At 41.9% G+C, this 24,694-nt stretch overlaps 1 protein-coding gene across 1 annotated transcript in view; it reads right to left on the bottom strand.

Moving 5' to 3' along the window:
• Positions 1 to 19,167, bottom strand: part of dock3 (dedicator of cytokinesis 3) — an 821,127-nt gene extending 801,960 nt beyond the window's left edge. The window contains exon 1 of the mRNA XM_048606243.1: positions 18,840 to 19,167. Within this exon, the coding sequence (XP_048462200.1) occupies positions 18,840 to 19,098 (259 nt within the window). The 5' untranslated portion in view covers positions 19,099 to 19,167. The remainder of the gene's footprint in view (positions 1 to 18,839) is intronic.
• Between the last annotated feature and the right edge of the window lie 5,527 nt (positions 19,168 to 24,694).

The raw sequence follows: 24,694 nt of genomic DNA, 5'->3' as shown, positions 1-24,694 counted from the left end.
CTTTTGCCTGTACACTTCCAAAACTAACTCATATGTACACAGTATTTTTTTTTAAAACACAATGCCATAATCCAAGAAAATTTCGTGTGCTTTATCCATCAACTTGTTCTGCATAGCTAATGTTCAACTTTAATTTAGCTGATTCACTTGCCTTCCTATTTTCTGAAATGGCAAAGAATGCCTCCACATCCTTTTCCTCAAACTTTGGTAAGGCCTGCACAAATATAAACATTAAACCTAGCAAAGGATGCTGGAAATCTGAATCAGCAACAGAAATTGCTGGAGTAACTCAGCAGATCTGGCAACATCTAATAAAGGGTCTCTGGACCAGAAACATTGACTCTGCTTTCTGTTGCCAAGACTTGCTGAGTTTCTCCAGCAATATCTGCTATGTTTCAGATCTAAACATTGCCTTACTAGACTTCAGATTATGATGAGGATTCTTGTCAAAGTCTGCATCAACATTTGACATCTCCCATTTTTTAAAAGACACATTTTAAGTTTACATTTGTGTACTCATTTCTCCCTTGATAATTCTAATACTAGTATTCTCATTTCAATTCTCATCAATTCCATCTCCCTTTTCTGTTTCTTAACCTCTAGTTCCTTTGTTTTAAAAATCTCAAGCTCCTTTAACCGTAACTCAATATGAACAGATTTCAAATCACTTAGATTACCAGGTCTCTCCTGTATCTCTATTAAGCCCAAATGTTGTGCCAGTCTTTCAATTATGTCTACATTCTTGACCTCGGCAGACAATTTCACTTCTAGTTTACTTGCCAGTTCAGTCAACCTGGCTTCTGTGATCACTTGTAAATTCATCAGAGATGAATCCTTCATTTGCATAAAGGCTTCAGCGATTTCTAGTGCCATCTAATTTCTGCAGTACTAGACCTGATATTTATTATTCCAATCGTTATCACTTATTTTAACTCCTCAATCAAGCACATGTTGTCTTTGTTTCAAACTTCCAGTCGCACACACAATCTTTGTCATGAGTCACTGGGGTAGTAGTAGTATGGTAGAAATCAAGCCCCGCAATTCTGGTAGTTGTCACAAATGTGAAAAGATTTCATCAAACTATCAAAACTCCCAATTTACCTGACTGACTAATTAAATTAAAAGAAAACACTCATCAGGTTTTACACTTAAAAAGAATGCAGTGAATAATTGCATGCAGCTACTTTTCTACCATTGGTGTAAACAAAACACAAATTACAAACTTATACCTCTCTTTTAACAAATTCTGCCCTTGTAAAAACAAATCGCTTACACAAAGACACTCAGAGACAAAAAAAACACTAATATCATGAGTGGGGAAAAAACAGTATGCAGCACACACTTTTGGCACCAGTCTAGATTATAAGCAACAGGCAGCATGGTGGCTCAGTGGTTAGCACTTCTGCCTCACAGCGCCAGAGACCTGGGTTTGATTCCACCCTCAGGTGACTGTCTGTGTGGAGTTTACACATTCTCCCAGTGTCTGCGTGGGTTTCCACCGGGTGCTCCCGTTTCCTCCCACAGTCCAAAGATGTGGAGATTAGGTGGATTGGCCAGGCTAATTTGCCCATAGTGTCCAGGGGTATGCAAATGAGGTGGATTAGACATGGGAAATGCAGGGTTACAGGGAAAGGGCAGGGGGAAGAGTCTGGATGGTATGCTCTTTGGAGGGGTGGCCTGGACTTGTTGGGCCGAATGGCCTGTTTCCACGCTGTAGGGATTCTATGATTCAATGAGCTGTTCCCATTCTGTTCCTTACGCCATTCTGAAATGGGCAAAAGGTTGTGGTCACACCAGTTCTCAACCTTTCATTCAACACTTGAGGATTCACCCTTTCAGTGTCTCTGAAGGCAGTAGATCCCTTTTTTTTCAAGAAGGGAACATTTTCAGAAACTACCTAGATGCTTAGAATGTTCTTTTACATTTCAACTCACAGAAGGGAGAGAGAAAAGGAAGGGCAAGAAAGAAAAAATAGAAGAGGGCAAAGAACTAAAATGACAAAGAGAAAGAGGAAAAAGAAAAAAAAGAAAAAAGGTAAATGAAAAACAGGAAAAAGAAAAAAAAGGAAATTAAAAAAAAAGGCGAGAAACAGGTTTTCTTCTTCATAGGCTGGATGTTTCTGTTTTATTGTCCAAACATAAAACTGTAGCCACTTACACTGGAATGAGGAAGTTGTCACTGTGCAGAGTACTCCAGAACACATACAGCTGAGCCACACTGAAAAGCCAATTAAAAGTCTGACACTGGAAAAACCACCATGAACACACACATGAATTGAAGGTGTCTAACACCCTCCCTCAATGCTCAAATAAAGTCACCCTATTTTTTGAGGAGGTAACAAGAATTATTGATGAGATAAGGGCAGTGGATGTTGTCTGCATGGATTTTAGTAAGGCCATTTGATAAGATACCTCATGGCAGGCTGGTACAGAAGGTACAATCTCATGGGACCTGGGTGAGCTGGCCAGATGGATACAAAATGGGTTTGGTCATAGAAGACAGAGAGCAGTAGGGGAAGGGTGCTTTTCGGAATGGAGATCGGTAACTAGTGGGATCTGTGGGGAACACTGCTGGGACTTTTGTGGTTTGTAATATAAATAAATAATTTGGAGGAAAATGTAGGTGGTCTGCTTAGTAAGTTTGTGGATGACACCAAAATTGGTGGAGTTGCAGATGGTGATGAAGATATCAAAAAGGATACTGTGTGATATAGACAGATTACAGATTTGGACAGAGAAATGGCTGATGAAGTTTAATTCAGACAAATGTGAGGTGATACATTTTAGAAGATCAAATTCAGGTGTGAATTATACAATAAATGGCAGAACTGAGGTGCATTGGTATACAGAGGGATCTGGGTGTACAGGTCCATAGATCTCTTAAAGTGGCAACACAGGTGGATAAGCTGGTCAAGAAGGCATACAGTACGCTTGCCTTCATTGGCCAGGGCATCAAACATTAAAGTTGACAAGTTATGTTACAGCTGTACAAAACTTCAGTTCGGCCACATTTGGAATACTGCACGCAGTTTTGATTCCCAACTACCAGAAGAATGTGGATGCTTTGGAGAAACTGCAGAGAAGGTTTACCAGGATGTTGCCTGGTCTAGACGGTTTTAGTCATGAGGAGAGGTTGGATAAACTGTTTGTTTACACTGGAAAGGAGGAAGCTGAGGGGCCACCTGATAGAGGTCTACAAAATAATGTGAGGCATAGATAGGGTGGATAGTCAGAGGCTTTCTCCCAGAGTGGAAAGGTCAAATACAAGAGTGCACAGGTTCAAGGTGAGAGGGGGAAAGTTTAGGGGAGAAGCACAGGGAAAATCTTTCACAAAGACGGTGGTGGATGCCTGGAACACACTGCCAGTGGAGGTGGTGGAAACAGGCACATCAGCAACATTTAAGGCATATCTTGACAGACACTTGAACGGGAGGGGAACAGAAGGACAGAAACAGTGCATGGGCACAGGTCTAAATAGGATTTAGAAATTGGTGCACGCTTGGTGGGCCAAAGGGCCTGTTCCTGTGCTGTACTGTATTGTATTGTATTAATTCATTAGGTGCATCCCTAGTTATAAACAATGAAAAGAAATTCCTTTACCTAACCCTCTGGATGTTCAAGCCAATAAGCCTTGATAGTACGTTTGCAATTTGTTGTTGATTCAAGTTGTTTTAATCCTAACCTGCAGATATAGTTTCCTTCAATACTCTTGCAATAAAATACGGCTCTTGGTCAGGGTAAACCTCTTACACAATCCATTTGTGGTGAAATACTGAATTAACTTTTCAACTGCCATCTTTGCTTTGTAATCTTTAAGAGAATGACCTCTGGGAATATCTTAGTCAAATCCATGAAAGTTAAAGTATACTGGCCCAGGTTTTCCAATGGCCGGTTAATAATATCTGAAGCATAGAGAAGAGTTGCATGCAGAGACCCCGTGGAATCTCCATAATAACTGACTCCGAGGGCATCACTCAGGAAATTAAAGACTCTGCTGGGCAATTCCCCTACACCTGGAATTCTCCAAAACTATCAATTTAAATTGGAGAATTCAGAACATTCCACTGCAATTAAGTAAATATTCAGGAAAAGATAGACAATTAAAAATTTAAGATGAACTTCTGAGTGATTATTCAACTGACCCCAATTTACCTCATACACTCTCAATTACATCTGCCCCAGGCTGTGGCCTGATACCCTCTCCCCCCCAGGACCTGACACCATCCGTGACATGCCCTTTCTCTTGCCTGGGGTCCAACATCTACATTAAGGCCTAAAACTGGCGTCCTCACCCTCAACAACTTCTCTTTCAATTCCTCCCACTTCCTACAGACAAAGGGGGTGGCCATGGGTACCCGCATGGGCCCAAGCTATGCCTGCCTCTTTGTAGGTTACGTGGAACAATCCCTCTTCCGTACCTACACTGGCACTAAACCCCACCTCTTCCTCAGTTACATTGATGACTGTATCGGCGCCGCCTCGTGCTCCCACAAGGAGCACGAACAGTTCATCCACTTCACCAACACCTTCCACCCCAACCTTAAGTTCACCTGGACCATCTCTAATACCTCTCTCTCCTTCCTGGACCTCTCTGTCTCCATCTCTGCCAACCAGCGAGAAACCGATATCCATTTCAAGCCCACCGACTCCCACAGCTACCTAGAATACACTTCTTTCCTCCCACCCACCTTCCTGCAAAAATGCCATCCCCTATTCCCAATTCCTTCACCTCCGCCGCATTTGCTCCCAGGATGAGGCATTCCACTCCCGTACATCTCAGATGTCCTCGTTTTTCAAGGACCACAACATCCCCCCCATCAGTGGTCGAGAACGCCCTCGACCGTGTCTCCCGCATTTCCCGCAACCCATCCCTCACACCCCCTCCCCACCATAACAACCAAAACAGAATCCCCCTCATCCTCACGTACCACCCCACCAACCTCCGGATCCAATGCATCATCCTCCGACACTTCCGCCATCTGCAATCTGATCCCACAACCAAAGACACTTTTCCCTCCCCACCCTTACCTGCTTTCCGGAGGGACCACTCTCTCCGTGACTCCCTTGTCCACTCCACACTCCCCTCCAGCCCCACCACACCCGGCACTTTTTCCTGCAACCACAGGAAGTGCTACACCTGCCCCTACACCTCCCCCCTCACCCCCATCCCAGGCCCCAAGAAGACTTTCCACATCAAGCAGATGTTCACCTACGCATCTGCTAACGTGGTATACTGCATCCGCTGTTCCCGTTGTGGCCTCCTCTACATCGGGGAAACCAAGCGGAGGTTTGGGGAACGCTTTGCAGAACACCTACGCTTGGTTCGCACTAAACAATTGCACCTCCCAGTCGCGAACCATTTCAACTCCTCCTGCCATTCCTCAGACGACATGTCCATCCTGGGCCTCCTGCAGTGCCACAACGATGCCATCCGAAGGTTGCAGGAACAGCAACTCATATTCCGCTTGGGAACCCTGCAGCCCAATGGTATCAATGTGGACTCCACAAGCTTCAAAATCTCCCCTCCCCCTACCGCATCCCAAAACCAGCCCAGCTCGTCCCCGCCTCCGGAACCTGTCCTTCCTCCCATCTATCCCCTCCTCCCACCTCAAGCCCCACCCCCATCTCCTACCCACTAACCTCAGCCAGCCCCCTTGACCTGTCCATCCTCCCTGGACCGACCTATCTCCTCCCTAACTCCCCATCTACACTCACCTTTACTGGCTCCATCCCCGCCTCTTTGACCCGTCTGTCTCCTCTCCACCTATCTTCTCCTCTATCCATCTTCTATCCACCTCCCCCTCTCTCCCTATTTATTTCAGAACCCCCTTCCCCTCCCCCACTTCTGAAGAAGGGTCTAGGCCTGAAATGTCAGCCTTCCTGCTCCTCTGATGCTGCTTGGCCTGCTATGTTCATCCAGCTCTACACCTTGTTATCACCCATCTCCATGTTCCCTGGGAGCTGACACACCCTGTCCCACCAGACCTGACGACCTCCCTGTCAACCCAAAACCAACCTCTACCCTGCTGGCAGACCTGACCTACCCTCTTTCACCACCTGCCAGACCTGACATCACGCATATATTCTAACTTGTCCTAAAAATTCAACCAATTATCTGGCCCTCTTAGTAGTAACCTGGCACCCTATTCCCTTCCCACCTGGCACTCCTCACGTCTTCCATACCCATCTGGTACACTGGCCTACCAGTACCCTAATCTCATATGTAACTTACACACTTACCCTTTGACAGGAGCAGACAAAGTAGCTTTTTGTGATGCTGGGCCTTGAAATTACAGAATACAGCAATTGGCTGCTGTGCAAAAGGGGTCTGGTTTGCCTTCCCCTACCTGTTCTGTGCTGTGAAGCACCTGTCAGAATGGAAGTACACCTCTGCGTTTCTGAAGAAGTCTTAATTAGAATCTCCTGTCAGAAACGCAGAACTCCTTTGTTTCTTTAAAATATAAACAAATCTACTTGATGTTACCATTTCTTGGAAAATCTGGCCCATTGATATTCTATTTTAGTTTTAGACAAAAGCCCCACTCAATCCACGAGAACCCTTCTAAACTGTTTATCAAAGCATCAAAACAAGGTATTAATGAAGCTAATCTAATTGACAGCTAGGGTTTACCAACCAATTGACATGTCTTGCAGAATTCAACCATATCACTATGTAAACACAACCCACAATAAAAAATTCTGTTATTTTAGCATGACTAATTTTTATTCGTAAATGACTTGCCATTGAAATCTCATCTACAATTCATAAAATTTCCCTTCAAATAACCAGGAACCCACAACAATTTAAGGGACTACAGTCCACTGATCATTGTGGAAGTCTCCATTTTCCCATTAATATCTTTTGGTGCAACATTAGTATTCAGAAATATTTTATGATTCTTTCTCAGAAAGCACAATCCAAGACAATTCCCTCAAAACCAGGACCCCACCTGCTGGGCCTCAATGAAAGATGATCAACCAAATACAGCTTTCCTCATTCATGAAGTCATTGCTTGCAAAGCAAAAAGATATGGTGGCATTGCAGGTCAACCTTTTTGATAATGATATTCACAGAGGTAGAGGCTAGAAGGGCCAAAAGACCTGTTCCTGATCCTATGTCCCAAGGTCTTCGGATTTTATTCTTTTCCACATATTTATTTTCGCCAACTTCTCCAAAAAGATGTCCTGATTAATTGAATACTGAACTCAATCTCCCTTACGTTTGATTTTGCTTCTTCCTATCTTGCCTTACAAACTTGAAACTTCATTGCTCCCCAATTTAGTAATAATCCAGGATGTTCCTTCCACAAATCTTTGTTACTCTCACTTTCAAAAGCTCCTTTGGAACTCTTTGAGATCCTAATACTTCATCAACTGCTAAATCAGTTTCCCATAAGAAATTTACCCTTTCAATAGGCAAATCATGAACAACACCTAATGTAGCAAGTCACTCCCCCTAATTCCCACTCCCTTAAGTCCAAAAACAAAAATTTGAACACTTATAGCAGCCAGCTGATTTAGCTGTTCAATGGCAAATCTAGCTGGATCATATGTAGTATTGTCAGGATTTGTTATCATCTGCCAAAACTGTTCTCAATCACAGTGCCATGCTGGAATGCAAAGAAAACCCCATTTCCTCTCCAATGATACCATGCTATTAAGTGCCTCTCTAAACCCTTAGATCAAACAAGTAAAGGAGCTCATGAACTTCATTGTGCTGGCTCTGAATTAAAACGGTATCTAGACAAGGATAACCACAACACCTGGCTGATTCATTTATATGCCCTCTCTTCAGTTCATTTTGTCATGCACCACCTTTCTCTCAACCCTATTCCAGTTAAGCTACTGAACATGCAACTTTTCCTACTGGTTTCAGTATAAGCTGATACTAATGGATCCTTCCCAGGTGCTTTCATCCTCCCCTTCAAATCTGGGGGTTTGCCTCAAAAAAAAATTTATTATTGCAAATTACAATTGCATTTCCAAACTCACTTTCCATTCTAAATTTCTTGGGATATATTGTGGTCTGTCAAATCTGTGCCTGATTTTAAATTTCCAATCAGATTTCCAACCCTGCTGTGGTGCTGAAGCAGCTTTTCTTGTAGGCTTACAAAGCAAAAAGATACGGTGGCATTGCAGGTCAACTATTTTGATAATGATATTCAGTGTGGCACAGGAAAGAAGTGTCTACAAGCATAAAAAGCATCAAATAAAGTCAAAAGGGGAAAAGGCAGTTAAAAAAAGGCAACATTAATAGATGTATTTAAATATGCGTAGTATTCAGAACAAAGTAAATAAAGTAACAGCACAAATATAGGTTAATATGTATGATCCTACAGTCATTACAGAGACATAGTTACAAAAATATCAAAGCTAGAATCAAAATATTTAGGGGGATCAGACTTTTTGGAAAAATGGACAGAATGGGATAGGTGGTGGGGTAGCTCGGTTAGTCCAAGATGGACGAAGTACAATAGCAAAAAATAAACTTGGATCAATGACACAGAATCCATATGGGTGAAGATAATGTGTAATGAAGTAGCTTTAATAAAATGATCTCAGAGTAAGAGCTCCCTAATGTAGGGACCATGACGTAGTTAAAAAACACGTTTGGTTTGACGGCGAGAGACTTAGGTTGGAAAGATCGGTGCTAAACACAAATAAAGGTAATTACTCAAGGATGGAGATGAAGTTGGCAGAGTGCAAAATACGTTGAGCTGATAATGATGGTTCAGGAACAATGGCAGATGTTTAAGAAGATGGCACACAGCAAAGATATATCCCGGTGAGGAAAAGGAATTCTAGGATGGGAGTAAATCAGCTATGGCGAACCCAAGGGAATTAAAGATAGTACTAAATTGAAAGAAAGAACATAAATGGCAAAGATTAATGATAAACCACAGGATAGAGAAACTTTTAAAAGCCAATAAAATATGACCAAAAAGAAGAGGAGAAAATAAACCAAGGCCAAACTAGCATGTAATACAAAAATGGATGTTAAGCGCTTGTTTATATTTCTTAGAATTCCTAGTGTGGAAACAGGCCCTTCAGCCCAACAAGTCCACACCAACCCTCAGAGCATCCCACCCAAACCCATCCCCGCATAACCTACCTAATCTACACATCCCTGAACACTATGGGCAATTTAGCATGGCCAATCCACCTAGTCTGCACATCTTTGGACTGTGGGAGGAAACCGGAGCACCCAGAGGAAATCCACACAGACACGGACAGAATGTGCAAACTCCACATAGGCAGTCACCCAAAGATGGAATCGAACCCGGGCCCCTGGCGCTGTGAGGCAGCAGTGCTAACCACTGAGCCACTATGCCACTAGGCCTCTCAGAGAATGAGGCTAGGGAAATAATAATAGGGGACCAGAATATGACAGAGGTGTTAAGTAAATACTTTGCATCAGTTTTCACAGTGGAGGACATTAACAGCATTCCAAAATACTAAATAACGAGAGGTAGAAGGAGGGGAAGAAATAACTACGACTAAATAAAAAGTACCAGGGAAACCAATTGGACTAAAGGCCAATATGTTTCCTAGACTTGACTGGTTGCATCCTGCAATTTGAAAGGAAGTAAGCAGAGATAGTGGATACACAGGTAACAACCTTTCAAAAATCCTTAGACAGTGGAAAAATAACAGAGGATTGGAACCTGCTAAAGTTGCACCTTATTCAAAAACGGAGGGAGATAAAAAAAAAAACAGGTAACTATAGACCTTAAAATTTGTCACTGGGAAAACATTAAATTTATTGTAAATGAAGTTAGAAGTCACATGACACCAGGTTATAGTCCAACAGGTTTATTTGAAATCACAAGCTTTCAGAGTGCTGTTCCTTCGTCAAGCGAAGCAGCAGCACACCTCTGACAAAGGAGAAGCTCCGAAAGCTTACGATTTCAAATAAACCTGTTGGACTATGAACTGGTGTCATGTGACTTCTGACTTTGTCCAACACCAGCACCTCCACATCACAGATATTATAAACGATGTAATAACAGAGCCTATTAGAAATGCACCATATAATCAAACAGACTCAGCATGGTTTCCTCAAGGAAAAATCATGCCTGACAAATTAATCACCATTCTTTGAGGAGATAACAGACAGGATAGATAAATGGGAACCAGAAGATGTAACATATTTGGATTTCTAAAAGGTATTTAGTAGGGTACTGCTTATAGGGCTACTTAATAAAATAAGAACTGATGCTGTTCAGAGTAGTGAACTGGCATGGATAAAGGATTGGCTAACTAATAGAGGACAGGAAGTTTGGTTAAAGGTGGCATCTTCAGGATGGCAATACGTAACTAGTCGAGTGCCACAGGAGTCAGTGCTAGGGCCACAATTATTTACTACATGTCACTGACGTGGACAAGGAAAGTAAATTACCATCACCACGTTTGGATATGACAAATAGATAGGAAGACAAGTGAGGATGACCAAAACAAAAATCTACAGAATGAGTGGGTAAAAATCTGGCAGATGGAATACAATATGGGAAAATGTGAGGTTAAGTAGTTTAGCAGGAAAAGTCAAGGAGTTGAATATTATTAAAATGTAGAAAGACTGCAGAAAGACGTAGCAAAGAGGGATTTGGAGGTACTCATGCACAAATCACAAAGCTAGCATCCAGGCTCAGCAGGTAATAAGGATGTTGGCCTATATTTCAAAACAGAACAGAATATGAAAGTAGGAGGCTTTGCTAAAACGAAACAAGGCACTTGTCAAGTCACACCTAGATTATTGTGAATAGATTTGGTCCCTTGATCTCAGGAATGGAGGCAATCCACAGTAGGTTCACTAGGTCAATTCCAGGTATGGAAGGATTTTATGAGGAGAAGTAGTTGAGTCATTGGGCATATCCTCATTGATGTCTGAAAGAATGAGTGGTTATCCCTCAAGATTATTAGATGACTTGAAAGTGTAGATGCGAAAGGTATTTTGCTGTCTTGTCAGAGAGTCAAGAACTAGAGGTCATAATCTCAGAGTATGAGGTCTCCAATTTAAAACAGAGGTGAGAAGGGATTTCTTCTCTCAAAGTAGTAAATCTGTGGAATTCTTTACCAGTGAGGGCTGTCAAAGCTGAGTTTGATGGATTTTTAGTCAGTAATGGAATCAAAGGTTATCTACCACCCAATCACTCACTTATCACCCCAAAGCTCACTGGCTAGCATTGGCACCCATTAAGCACTATCTTAAATTTTAAAATTTTAATCTTTGATTACAGATTACTCTATGGTCTCATTCTTTCTAATTTTCTCCAGTCCCACAGCCCACAAAGAGTTATGCTTAAATGGTTTCTCCATTGCCAACTGCATCTTCTTTTGTCAAGACTCTGGGATTCTTTTTTCAAACCCGTCTGTGTCTCTACTTTTAAAACCTACAACTTTGATCTAACATCTCTTTACACAGCTCAGTGTCAAATCTGATTTTATAATGCTCCCATGACATGCTCTGAGACAATTAATCATACCAAAGGCAAAACATAAGTAATAAGGTGTAACCTTCTCTCAATCATCATATCACAAATAACAGAAGTCCATGCCGATATGCAGTTAGAGATGAGCCATTCACTGCAGAATATCCCACCCCTAACCTGCATGAATAGCCTTTTATTTTGAATTGATTTTCTGGTGAAAGGTGATGTCAGGATGTTCATGGTGGAAAAACTGTCAATGGCATTGCAATGTTATAGCTGTAGAAATACTGTGGTTACAAAAGCAGGTCAGAGGATAGGAATCCTGCAGCAAGTAATTCACCTCCTGACTCCCCAGAGACTGTCCACCATCTATCAAGCAGAAGTCATTAGTATAATGGAATACTTCCCACTTTCCTGGACGACTGCAGCTCCAACAATATTCAATAAGCCTGACACCATCCAGTACAATGCAACCCACTTGATTGGCACCACATCCACAAACATTCACTCTCTCCACCAATGTTCAGTGGCAGCAGTGTGTGCCATCTACAAGATGCATGCAGAAATTCATCAAGGCAGCAGCTCACCTCCACCTTCTCAAAGGTGACTAGGAGTGAGCAAAAAATACCGGCCCAGGCAGCAATGCTCTTATCCCATGAATGAATAAATAAAATAAAATTATGTCTGACATTTGAGTGTCACGAATGTTGCTTGCCACTTATAACTGCCATCACAAATGTTGTCCAGGCTTGCTACACAAGAGTACGGACAGATTCATTAACCAGATCAGAATATTGTGCTATCAAAAGCAAACTTCCCCACTTCTGAACTTAACAATGGGAATAGGTGGAGCAGATTGTTAATGGAAAAGCTCACAATATCTAAATATAGAATACTGTCCTGAGGAATACTCAAAGCAAATGTACTGGGGCTAAGATGATTGATCTGAACGACAATTATCTGCATTTACTCCAAGCTCTGGAAGGCTTCCTCCTAAACCCCGTGATTTCAGGTTTGCTCAGATTCCTTGCTGCTAAGCTCAATCGAAGGCATGATGCAAATTATCAATGTACATAAACTTTTGCTAAGGGTGACATCAGTTACAAACAAAGATAAAACTATGCAAACTTATCTCACACAGGAGCTTTACAGCCAGGTGCAACGGACAGACTCTTATGCCAAATATTCATTCCAGTTAAAATCCTCTAAGTGTTAAGTACTATCTTGCACACCATAGCAATTCGTCCTTTTGAAAAATCAAGCTCATGCAGGCACTTAATGAAAAAAAAAGCTGCATTAGATTATAACTGACTCCAGTATCTGCTTTGTAGTCACTTTTTGATCAAGTAAAAATCAATTGCTTTGATAACGTTAATTCAATTTTCAAATAGAATATGCAGTCATTTATTCAATGCAGATATTATCAGTGTCCTGCTTAATAAAGAAAGGGGCAATATATTCAACTGAATTTTGGTCCACAATTTTAATTCTATATGCCTTTCATTTCTTCTCATCCTAATTTATTAAACAGCAGCATGGAAAAAGTAATTTCCCATAAACTAATACAGGTTCTACTTCGATTTTCAGTGAAGTATTACTCACCAGAGCTTTTACTTGGATTTCCCGAGGAAGAGGTTATATAACAGTTAGTATATTTGAACAGTGAATTTAAATTCGACGTATACTAAATCAAGAAATTCCTCTCCATATAAAGTGCAACCAATAGAAAACACAGACGTCTGGATTGAATGATAAATGTTTCCAGGAATTTTGCACCGAAGAAACAATTGGATTCTATAGTGGATTACTTGTAGGTTCGTGCTGAATAGATGCGGTTAGATGTGCTGGATTATTTTCTTTATCTGTTTTTATAACCTTCTGAATAACTATGGGTAGTCCACAGCAGAACTGTCGAAATATTTTGTATTCAGTGGTTACTTAGACTCTAAATGAATGGATCATATGAGCATTATGTTAACATAAATTATTCCTACAATTTTTCAAAGAGCCACAGATAAAATCTCCATATTCTGGTTTAGGTTTTATTCATCAGAAAAAGGCAATAGTGCGAAAACCAGCCATTTCTTAATTTCTAAAGCTATGATATCCAAACAGGACAAACAAATAACAAAAACTAAGTGCAAATAGATAGGAATTACTCATGCTTTGTCAGCACAGGACTCAACAAATTTAGGCACCTTGTTCAATGTACTACTTTGTGTGAGAGGACATGATTCAATTTATATGCTTCCGCTGATGACACCACGAAAGTGGGACGGATAGCTAACAACGAGTCAAAATACAGAAGGGAGAGAGAGAGCTTGGTGAAGTGGTGCAATGAAAACAATCTCTCAAAGTCAGCAGAACTAAAGAACTGATCATCGATTTCAGAAAGAAAGGAGGAGAACACGCCCCATCTACATCAACACAACCGAGGTTGAGAGCGTGAACAGCATCAAGTTCATCAGAGTGACAATAACCGATGACCTGTCCTGGACTTCCCATATAAATGGGACAGTCAAGAAGGCATAACAACAGCTCTGCTTTCTCACACAGCTCAGGAAATGTGGCATGTCCATAAGGTCCCTCACCAACTTCTACAGATGCACCATTGAAAGCATACTGCCCGGATGCATAACAGCCTGGTATGGCAACTGCTCTGCCCAGGACCAGAAGAAACTACAGAAGGAGGTGTGCACAGCCCAGACCATAGCAGAAGCCAACCTTTCATCCGTGGACTCTATTTACATGGCTCGCTGCCGCAGAAAGGCGGCCAACATTATCAAAGATCCATCGCACCCTGGTAATGATCTCCTACAACCTCTTCCGTCAGGCAGAAGGTACAGAAGCCTGAACACACACACACAAGCAGATTCAGGAACAGCTTCTTTCCGGCCATTATCAGACTGTTGAATGGACTCTAGCCTCAAATAATGTAACTTGCAATGTAACCTGTATGCCTCGAAGTCTTTTTGATCTGTACATGCTTTGCTTGCTGTGATCTGCCAATACCACTCAAAAAAAAGCTTTTCACTGTATTTCGGTACAAGTGACAATAAATCAATCATTCCTATGCAAAGGACCACTCGAAACTGAAAAGCTAAGTGTTCCTAGGTGACGTCTTGATGTTGTGAAATGGCTTTGGTATGTGTTCAAAAATTGTCTGACATAATTCAGTTTCTTGTGTTCCATCCATCCATCCTTTGAGACAATTTGACCATAATTTTCACATGTACACAGGGTCAGGACCCAGCTGGCGTGAGCTTTGAAAATCGAGGATATGGATGTTAAATTAGGATCCCAACATCTCCAGGGCAGTTTTGAATTTTCAAAGGCACAACATTGTAGAGGAATGGAAAACAGATAAAACCACCTAACTGCACCTCCACGGGGGAGGCGATGGCCTAGTGGTATTATTGCTGGACTGTTAATCCACAGACCCAGATAACATTCTGACGACCCAGGTTCGAATCCTGCCATGGCAGATGGTGGAATCTGAATTCAATAAATATCTGAAATTAAGAATCCAATAATGACTGTGAATCCATTGTCGATTGTCAGAAAAACCCATCTGGTTCACCAATGCCCTTTAGGGGACGAAACTGCCATCCTTACCTGGTCGGGCCTACACGTGACACAGCAATGTGGTTGATTCTTAACTGCCCTCTGGGCAATTAGGGATGGGCAATAAATACTGCCTAGCCAGCGACGCCCTCATTCCGTGAATGAACAAAGGGGAAAAAAATTAAGGAACACTTGAGCAACCATTCAAGTTTGGAATTCTTTTTCCCAGCAACCCCAAACTGTTTTGTCATCTGTTAGTGCACAACCATCACATATGCAGGGAGACCTGATAATTTATTGTGCAGTGTTTTGAAGTGAATTCTGAGGTGCCAACTAATGCCAGCAAGACTACCACACCAAACCTTGTCAATAGTAGCTGCTTTTGAAATTGTGCCTTTCCAAGTAGCTATTTGCTGAAACAAGCAAGTCCTTAGATATTAAAGCAGTCCAAATGCAGCTAAACTTTGACATATCTAGACTTGGGATGAAAATTGACAAATAGTGTTCACACCATGCAAATGCCAGGCAATGATCATCTGCAATAATAAACAATCTAAACATCGTCACTTGGCATTCAATTGTATTACTATCAGTGAATACCCCACAATCAATACACTGGGAGTTACCATACACCAAGAAATAAAATAGGCTAGCCATCTCCTGCACTTCCACCCTTACCCCTTCTCTTCCCTCCCGTAACAGCGATAGCGTTCCCCTTGTCTTCACCTATCATCCCACCAGCATCCACATCCAGAAGATCATCAGGTGCCATTTCCGCCACCTCCAGCAAGATGCCACCAGACACATATTCCCCTCCCCTCCCTTGTCCACCTTCCGCAGGGACCATTCCCTCCGGTACACCCTGGTCCATGCTTCCTTCACCCCCAAAGCCCTATGGCACCTTCCCCTTACATTTTCCCAGCCACTATCAGTTAACTTGAAATGTTAACTCAGTTTTTTCCTTCACAGATGCTGCCAGACCTGCTGAGCTTTTCCAGCAACTTTGTTTTCGTTCCTGATTTACAGCATCCACAGTTCTTTCGGTTTTTACATTACTTTGAAATGCTGTACATAAACAGTACTTATCATTCCCCACATAAAACTTTAGGATTTAATTGCCCAAATCATAAATAATTTCAGTTCATCCTTCAGAGCTGCCAGTCAACTGAGCTGTATTACTCAAATCTTTTGGTACCAGCTCTAAAGTATAAATTTAACAATTCTACTATGAAGTAAACAGAATCAGAAGGTTAGCATTTAAAATGGTCACTCTACAGCTTCCATTAGATACCATTCTAATATTTTAAGCCAGTTTAGGATAGAATGCAAACCTTTATTAATTATAGACTAAGTATTATAGAGTTATAAAACTTTTTGTTTTGACTAATTTCCCCAAGATTCATGGTGCGATATGACTCTAATGCCAATCAGTTACACTCACTTTCCAACCTGATCCAAGAATAAAGAGTACTTGACAGACATACTGATGGCACCTGGCATTTGTGAAATTTGAAGCCAGCAGAGGTAAATGTCCTCTAGAATTGAAAGGAATGGCAAAATTGGGGATAAAAAGTATATCACAGACTATCTTCCAAAAGTAATGCGCGATCAAGTTAAAAACTAGTGTAAAAATCGAAAGAACTGCAGATGTATAAATTAGAAACAAAAACAGAAGTTGCTGGAAAAGCTCAGCAGGTCTAGCAGCATCTATGAAGAGAAATCAGAGTTAACGTTTTAGATCTGGTTCTGAGGAAGGGTCACCGGATCCAAAACATTAACTCTGATTTCTCTTCATGGATGCTGCCAGACCTGCTGAGCTTTTCCAGCAACTTCTGTTTTTGTTTAAAAACTAACGTACCTCAACATAGCTAACACAATATGTTGAGAAAAGCTAGCGCATTTTAAAGCAAGCAAGTTTAACTTGAAAAAAAATTGGAAAAGTTATAATTATAAAGGGTTTTAGGGAATGCTTTCTTAAAAAAAATTGTAAAGAAATGGGGGTGGACATTTGGGGCAGCACAGCGGTTAGCACTGCTGCCTCACAGCGCCAGGGACCCAGATTTGATTCCATCCTTGGGTGACTGTCTGTGTGGAGTTTGTACATTCTCCTTGTGTCTGCTTGGGTTTCCTCTGGATGCTCTGGTTTCCTCCCACAGTCCAAAGATGTGCAGGGTACATGGATTGGCCATGCTAAATTGCCCATTGTGTCCAGGGATGTTTAGGTTAGGTGGGTTAGACATGGGGAAATGCAGGGACAAGGGAAAGGAGCAGGGTGGGATGCTCTTTGGAGGGGGCGGTGTGGACTTGTTGGGCCGAATGGCCTGTTTCCACACTGTAGGGATTCTATGATGATATATGAAGGGAAAAGTACTTACACCTACTTTAGTAGTGAAACAGGACAAAAATTGGCCTGTGAAGAAATTCCATGTCTTTTCAAGGCAATTTACAAGCTCCTCTGCACATTATACTTCATTGACATGAACACACTTCACTGGTAGACTAACAAGTCACAAACAAAACCCACCATACTGTATGTATTTTAAACATATGCACTCAAAAAGGAGACCAGTAAACAGGGCAGCTCCACTAAGATCATTTCAACTAAATATTCTGCAATGCTAGGAAATATATTACTTCTGAGATGCTGTTGTAAACAAATACCTGTCGTTCCACACATGGAACCATAGGATTTGATTGTACAATCATGCAGAATTTCAGTTCATCCTTCAGAGCTTCCAGTCAACTGAACAGTATTACTAAAATCTTTTGATACCAGTCATTTCTATATGATAACTGGAGACTCTAAAGTATAAATTTAACAAATCTACGAAGTAAATAGAACCAGAAGGTTATCATTAAAAATGGTCACTTCACCATTCTATTATTTTAATACAGTTTATAATAGAAAATGCTATGTAAATAACATTTAATCATAGACGAAAGCATTAGAATATAAACTTTCCTCTGAACTGCATAACGTACATCCTTCACATAAACGTGATGTTATGAAATTTCTAAACATTTTAACATCTTAACAAATCACAGTACATTGTCACTGCTTAAAATGGCTGAACTGATGTACAGCATTTGGGCTGTAACATTTGTTCTATAGTTTCTGTTGGCCCTTGTATTGCTCGGTGCGCTGTTTACTTCATGCGCTCATGCCATTTTAAACACCAAGTGAGAGCTACAAGGTACATTTTTTCAGGACGTAATGACAGCGCCCTCTAACTAAATACGATACTTTTGACTAGCCCGGAATATCATACATAACAAAATTACAACGGGGGAGGGGGGGGGCAAGGGGTAGCATTCAAAACACAAGCTCCATCAGGAGACGGAATTTATATTTGTAATTGGCGCTGAAAAATTGATGCCCCTCATGCAGCAATGCATTCAGGAGCAACGCTAAATATTACACACATTGCACGCAACAGTTAATGTAGCGGATTTATAACACACTTCGCATGAAAGCTCATCCCACATCAATTCTGCGATATTTGGACTCAGCTGTCATCGACTTTGAACACTTGCAACCAACTGTCTGACAAGCCGAGTCACCAACGCAGACCATTTAAAAACACATCATCGTGGAGAAAACTGCGCCGTCAAAAGCCACTGTCGTTTTCAATGAAGTTGCATTTCATTTAAATGTTTCTTCAAAACAGCTGAGCCGCGAATAAAATAATCACCAACATTAAGTGTTATTCACTGCGTCCTGCAGCCCCCGCACTCTACCGCTTTTATTTTGTTGGGTTTTGTCGGGGTGGGGGAAGATATTACGAAAATGCATTTTTTGCTTGACCGCTTGATTTTTTTTATGCGAAAGGAACAAGCATCAACTTACCGACGCCAAATTTCTCCTCCTCCGTCGGTGTCCACATCTCGCCCGGGACTGGACAAGCCCGAGTGTCGGCCGCTTCACATGGAATTCTCCCACGGTGCGCGCGCGTCGGGGAGGCGATATGATCGCCCACTGACCCGGCACCTCGGTGACTGTCCTCCTCTCCCTGGCTCGGTGGCGGAGGAACACCTCGGTGACTGCCTCTCCCGACGCGAGCCCGGCTCCGACTCCGGCTTCGGTTTCGGCTCCGGCTCTCACTCATTGCGCCGCACTAGCTCCCACAAACGCCATCCAGAGTCACGCCACTGCTGTTACTGCCGTCCGTTCTCCTCGTCAGTTGCCGCGGCGGCGCGCCTGTAGGCATGCGCTGCCTAACGGAAAGCGGTCGCGCGGCCGTAAGCAGAGGACACGCGAGGCCGCTCGGCGGCAGCCGATAGGACGGGGCGCGTTGTTACCATGACGACCGAGCAGACGCTCGCGTGGGTGAAGACGATGTCCCTTCCCGCGCACTAGGATCGTCGGAAGGTTTTGTTTTTGGGGGGTTGGGGGGTAAATAAACGACAAAGACCGAGCGAATGTGTATTGTTTGGCAACCGTTTTGAAAGTGCAGTGACCAAAATAGCCACCCTGTCACTCAGTAAAGCGCTGGTGGATGGAGAGCTTAGACTGCTTCCAATATTATGTGTACATGTCCAGACTAAATCGCACACCATATTTAGAAGCGGTGAAATGACAAACCGCGAAGTCGTTTGCCTGTACATAAGTCTGGAAAGGATGCTCTTCCAGAGAATGATTACTTCTGTCATTTAGACTGGTGCAATCTTGTTTGCAATGGAAATCATGACATTCTCAGGTGCCAATTGTGGGCGTGATTATTCGTACCCACCGCACCAAATAACGTATCGCTTAAGACCGATCTGGTGAGAACTTAGACTGAAGACAACATTGTTGCTTCAAAATACTGCGTGTGCTGGAGACCTGAAATATAAAAAATAAACTGAAAACGCTGAAAATACTCAGCAAATCAGGCGGCATCTGTGGAACGAAGTTAACGTTTCAGATCGATGACCTTTCATCAGAACACTGTTGGAGGCTGCATTTTACAAGGGTGGGACATAATTCTGAACCCCACAATAAATGAATTCGGGGACCGCAAGAAGAATGCATGCCAATCTGAAAAGCAAGCAGAAAAAAACCAGAAGCTCCAAAATTTGACTGTCACAGCTCTCAAATATGTGTTAAGTCAAAGTGATTCTGCTACTAAGCTTCTGAAATGATATCGGGTATTCAAACGGTCATTGTAAGTAAGATAGGTAAAACAGAAAGTGCTCGAAACAACAGTGAAGAGAAAAACACAGTCAGTGTTTCTGGCGATCACACGTCAAATTGGAAAAATAATTCCAACCGTGATCTCCTGACCTCCTGGGAAAAGCACAAAAACTGGAAACAAGCTTGTCAAAAGCAAAAATTCGTAAAACTCCTTTTCTATCACTAATATGTAATCAACATTAGTCTGCGAGGCCATTCAAATGTTAAATGTTACACTCACATTCCACATCAGCCAGAAACATGCAGCTCTGAGTTCTAGGAATTTTGTAAATCAGTGTTGGTCACACCAATCGGCAGCCTGAATTATGTTTTGACAAAATCACTAACTTAACTAAGCAAAGACACAATTCCTATGCATTGGTCATCAATAATGGGTGAATTTAGAAAAAAAACTGATGCCACAGTGTTTACATCAAACAAATCCTGTGCGTGAGATCGTCAGCCACAGGTCTTGCAGCTGAGCTTTTAACATCGATCTAGAACATAAACTTGACTATCACATGGGTCACAGAATGTAAGGAAGAGTGCAAGGACGTCACATACGGTTTAAATAGATTACAAAGGTGGATGATGCAGTGAGGAAAAATGCTACTTTACTGCAAAGGGCTTTAAAGCAATCAGATATATTCCTAGAAACTGGAAAATAGAAATGGATGTAACCCATTCAGACCCTCAAACTTGTTCCATCAGTCAATTAGATCATAGATGATCTGTAATATAACTCCACGCTGGTGCCTTGCTGACCAACATGCTTCAACTGTGGTTTGTAAATTTTTCAATAATTAGATCTTAACAGTTAGGGCATTGTTTCAAATTTACTTCCTAGCATTACCTCTGGGTGGATATCTCTAAATTTGTGATGTGTTCTTGTTCTGGATTACCCATCAGAGAAAAGTGTTTCTCTCTATGTGTCCTATCGACAGTTATAATCATCTTTAAACCTCAATTAGATCAACCTTCATTTTATAAACTATGCAAGTGAATGTAACCCTAATCGATGCAACCTCACCTCATAATTTAACCTTTTTAGCTTTGTTATAGGAGGTCTTCTGTCACAGCAGCTAATGCTCCTGCCTTTGAGCTGGAAGCTCTAGGTTTATGAGCCATTCCAGGACTTGGTGGCCAATGAATGTGCATTCATAACACAGCTAAGTATCAACATGAAATTCCTTCCAAATTTGATGAGTAGCAGAAATTCCTCATCAGCCATGTGATGGAAAGAAATTAGAAAACCATCCATAGATTCGAGCTAGAACATGAATATAAAAGTGCATGTTACCACAGCAAACATAGATTCAACTCAGCTACAACACTGGTAACTACCAAACAATACAGAAAATTGCTCAGGTATGTCCTGTACACAAAAAGCAAGTCAAAATCCAGTTGCCAATTACTCTTGATCATCAGTAAACTGATGGAAGATGTCATCAACAGTGCTATTAAGCAGCATCTGCTCAACAATAATCTGCTTACTGACCCCCAGTTTGGGTCCTGCCAGGGCCACTAAGCTCCTGACCTCATTACAGCCTTAGTTGAAACATGGACAAAAGAGCTGAATTCCAGAAGTAAAGTGTGAATGACAGCCCTTGACATCAAGGCCACATTCAACCACATGTGGTATAAGGAACCTGAGCAAAACTGGAATCACTAGGTTTCAGTAGGCAAACTCTCCCTGAAACATGGGAAGATGGTTGTGGTTTTCAGAAGTCAGTCATCACAGCTCCAGGACACCTCTGCAGGACTTCCTCAAGGTAGTGTTCTAGGCTCAACCATCTTCACACGTGTCATCAATATCCTTCCTTCCATCATAAGGTCAGAAGTGGGGATATTCACCGAAGGTTGTACAATATTCAGTACCATTGTGATTTCTCAGACTCTGAATCAGTTCATGTTCAAACACAACAAGATATGGACAATACCCAGGCTTGGGCTGACAAATGGCAAGTAACATTTGTGCCACACAAATGCCAGGCAATGACCATCTCCAATAAGAGACAATCTAACCACCACCCCTTAACATTCAACGGTGTTGTGATCACTGAATCCCCCACTATCAACATCCTAAGGGTTGCCATTGACCAGAAATTCAGCTGGACTTACCACATAAATACAATGGCTACCACAGCAGATAAGAGGCTGAGGATACTGCAGTGAGTAACTCACACCCTGACTCACCAAAGCCTGTCCATCATCTACAAGGCGCAAGTCGCAAGTGTGATAGAATATTCCCCACTTGCCTGGATAGGTGCAACTCCAACAATACTCAAGAAGCCTGACACCATGCAAGAAAAAGCAGCCTGCTTGATTGGCACCACACCCACTCCCCTTCACCATTGACGCTTAGTACAGCAGTGTGCACTAACTACAAGATGCACTGCAGAAATTCACCAAAGATCCTTAGATAGCACCTTCCAAATACATGACCATTTCCACCTAGAAGGACAAGGGCAGCAGATATGGGAACACCATTACTTGCAAGTTCACTCAATGTCCTAACTTGGAAATATATCATCATTCCTTCAATGTCGCTGCGTCAAAATCTTGGAACTGCCTTTCTAAGGACATTGTGAGCCAACCTACAGTACATGGACTGCAGCAATTCAAAAAGGCAGCTCACCACCACCTTCTCAAGTGCAACTAGGGACAAGCAATAAGTACTGGCCAGTCAGCAACACCCACGTCCCACAAGTGAATGACAAAGAGAAGTTCTTGGCGCCAGTTGTCTTAGTTGATCGGATAGGTGGTGTTGATTAGATTCGTACCAATAGCATGGGGTTTGATTCCTTTTCCATTAGTATGAATCCAAGACCTGTCTACTCGAACATGGTGCTGTGGGTAAGAATTGACTGTTGGTAGAAAAGTCAAGAAGTCCTGTTATAATTCAAACACAATTTGCCCTATAGATGGGATCTAAGCAGAGCACCAAACAGTTGAAGCAATCCTTCACACTATTGTATAACTTTTCAGAAAAAGACCACAAGCTTTTAACAATTTCAGCATTTCAATGTCTAGAAATTTTGCTTTCTGGTGAAAGTATTAAAGATGACAGTATTGCCAACCTAAATTAAACTCTTTTAACGTTTCGGGTCCAGTGACCCTTCTCAGAACCAGGAACAGTCACCGGATCTGAAACGTTAACTCTGTTTTCTCCTTCACAGATGCTGCCAGACCTGCTGAGCTTTTCCAGCAACTTTGTTTTTGTTCCTGATTTACAGCATCCATAGTTCTTTTGGTTTAAATTAAACTCTTTGCCTGGTTCTATTCTTTCACAGAATATCGTGTTGCTGGCTGGGCCGGCATTTAATATCCATCAGTAAATTGTCTTGAGAATTAAGTGGTAAGCTTATTTTTGAACCACTGCTGTATGTGTATTGTAAGTGCATCTACAGTACTATTATGAAGCGAATTCAGGGATTTGGTTGCACCAGATTCAACCAGCGACAGTGAAAGAAAAGTAATATAGTTCCAAGATAGGATGGTGTATGGCTTTGTGGGGAACTTGCAGGAGGTGGTGTTCCCATGCATTTGCTACCTCTGTACTTGGTGTTAAAGTTCATGGGTTTGGAAGGTTGCTGCATTGCATCTTGTAAACGATACACTGATGCTGCAATGCATCAGTGGTGGAAGGAGTAAATATTGAAAATATTCAAAGGTGAATAATGTGTCATTCAGGTGGAATGCTTTGCCCTGGATGGTGTTGAGTTGTTTGATTGTTTTTGGAGCTGCACTCATCCAGGCAAATGGAGGATACTCCATCACAGTCCTGACCTATACCTTGTAGATGATGGACATCAAGAGTTGAATTCATAGCAAAATTCCCAGCCTCTGATTTGTTCTTGTACTGCTGTATTTATGAGGCTAGTTCGGTATTTTGTCAATGGTAACACCAATGTGTGGATAATGTGAGGATTCAGTGATAACATTGCCAGTGCATGTCAAGGGTTGAAGGCTGTGATCTCTCTTCTTAGAGATGATCGTTGCCTGGCACATATGTGGCATGAATGGTATTTACCATGTATTTGCCCAAGCCCGATGTTATCTAAATCATTCTGTGTTTTGACATGGACTTTTTCAGAATCTGAAGAGCCTTGAATTGTTGCTGGACATTGTGCAATCATCAGCAAACATCTCCAGTTCTAACCTTACAATGAAGGGAAGGCCATTGATGAACAAGCTGCCATGATGTTATGCCTGCCAGGCACCTTAGTCACAATGTTGTTGCTATATATTTGTTGCCTTGTTCATAGTAGAAGGCGTTTGTTTGGAGAGTGCTACGGAACCATGGTAAGTTTCTGGCATAAATTCTGCAGATAGTACAGACTGCAGCTTTGGTGTGGTGATGCAGGTACAGGCATTGAGTATTATACAGTTGCACCCGTCCAATCAAGTGTTATGTATTCCTTCATGTATCTAAATTGCAATTGGTAAATGATGGGAAAACTTGGAGAAACAAGAGGTGAACCAGTCACACAGGAATATTCAGTCTCTGACCTGCTCTTACAGTGACAACATTTAACATTTGAGTTCCT

Source organism: Rhincodon typus, chromosome 16 (genome assembly GCF_021869965.1).
Source record: "Rhincodon typus isolate 14 chromosome 16, sRhiTyp1.1, whole genome shotgun sequence".
Lineage (NCBI taxonomy): Eukaryota > Metazoa > Chordata > Chondrichthyes > Orectolobiformes > Rhincodontidae > Rhincodon > Rhincodon typus.
This window is presented reverse-complemented; position numbering and strand designations above follow the sequence as displayed.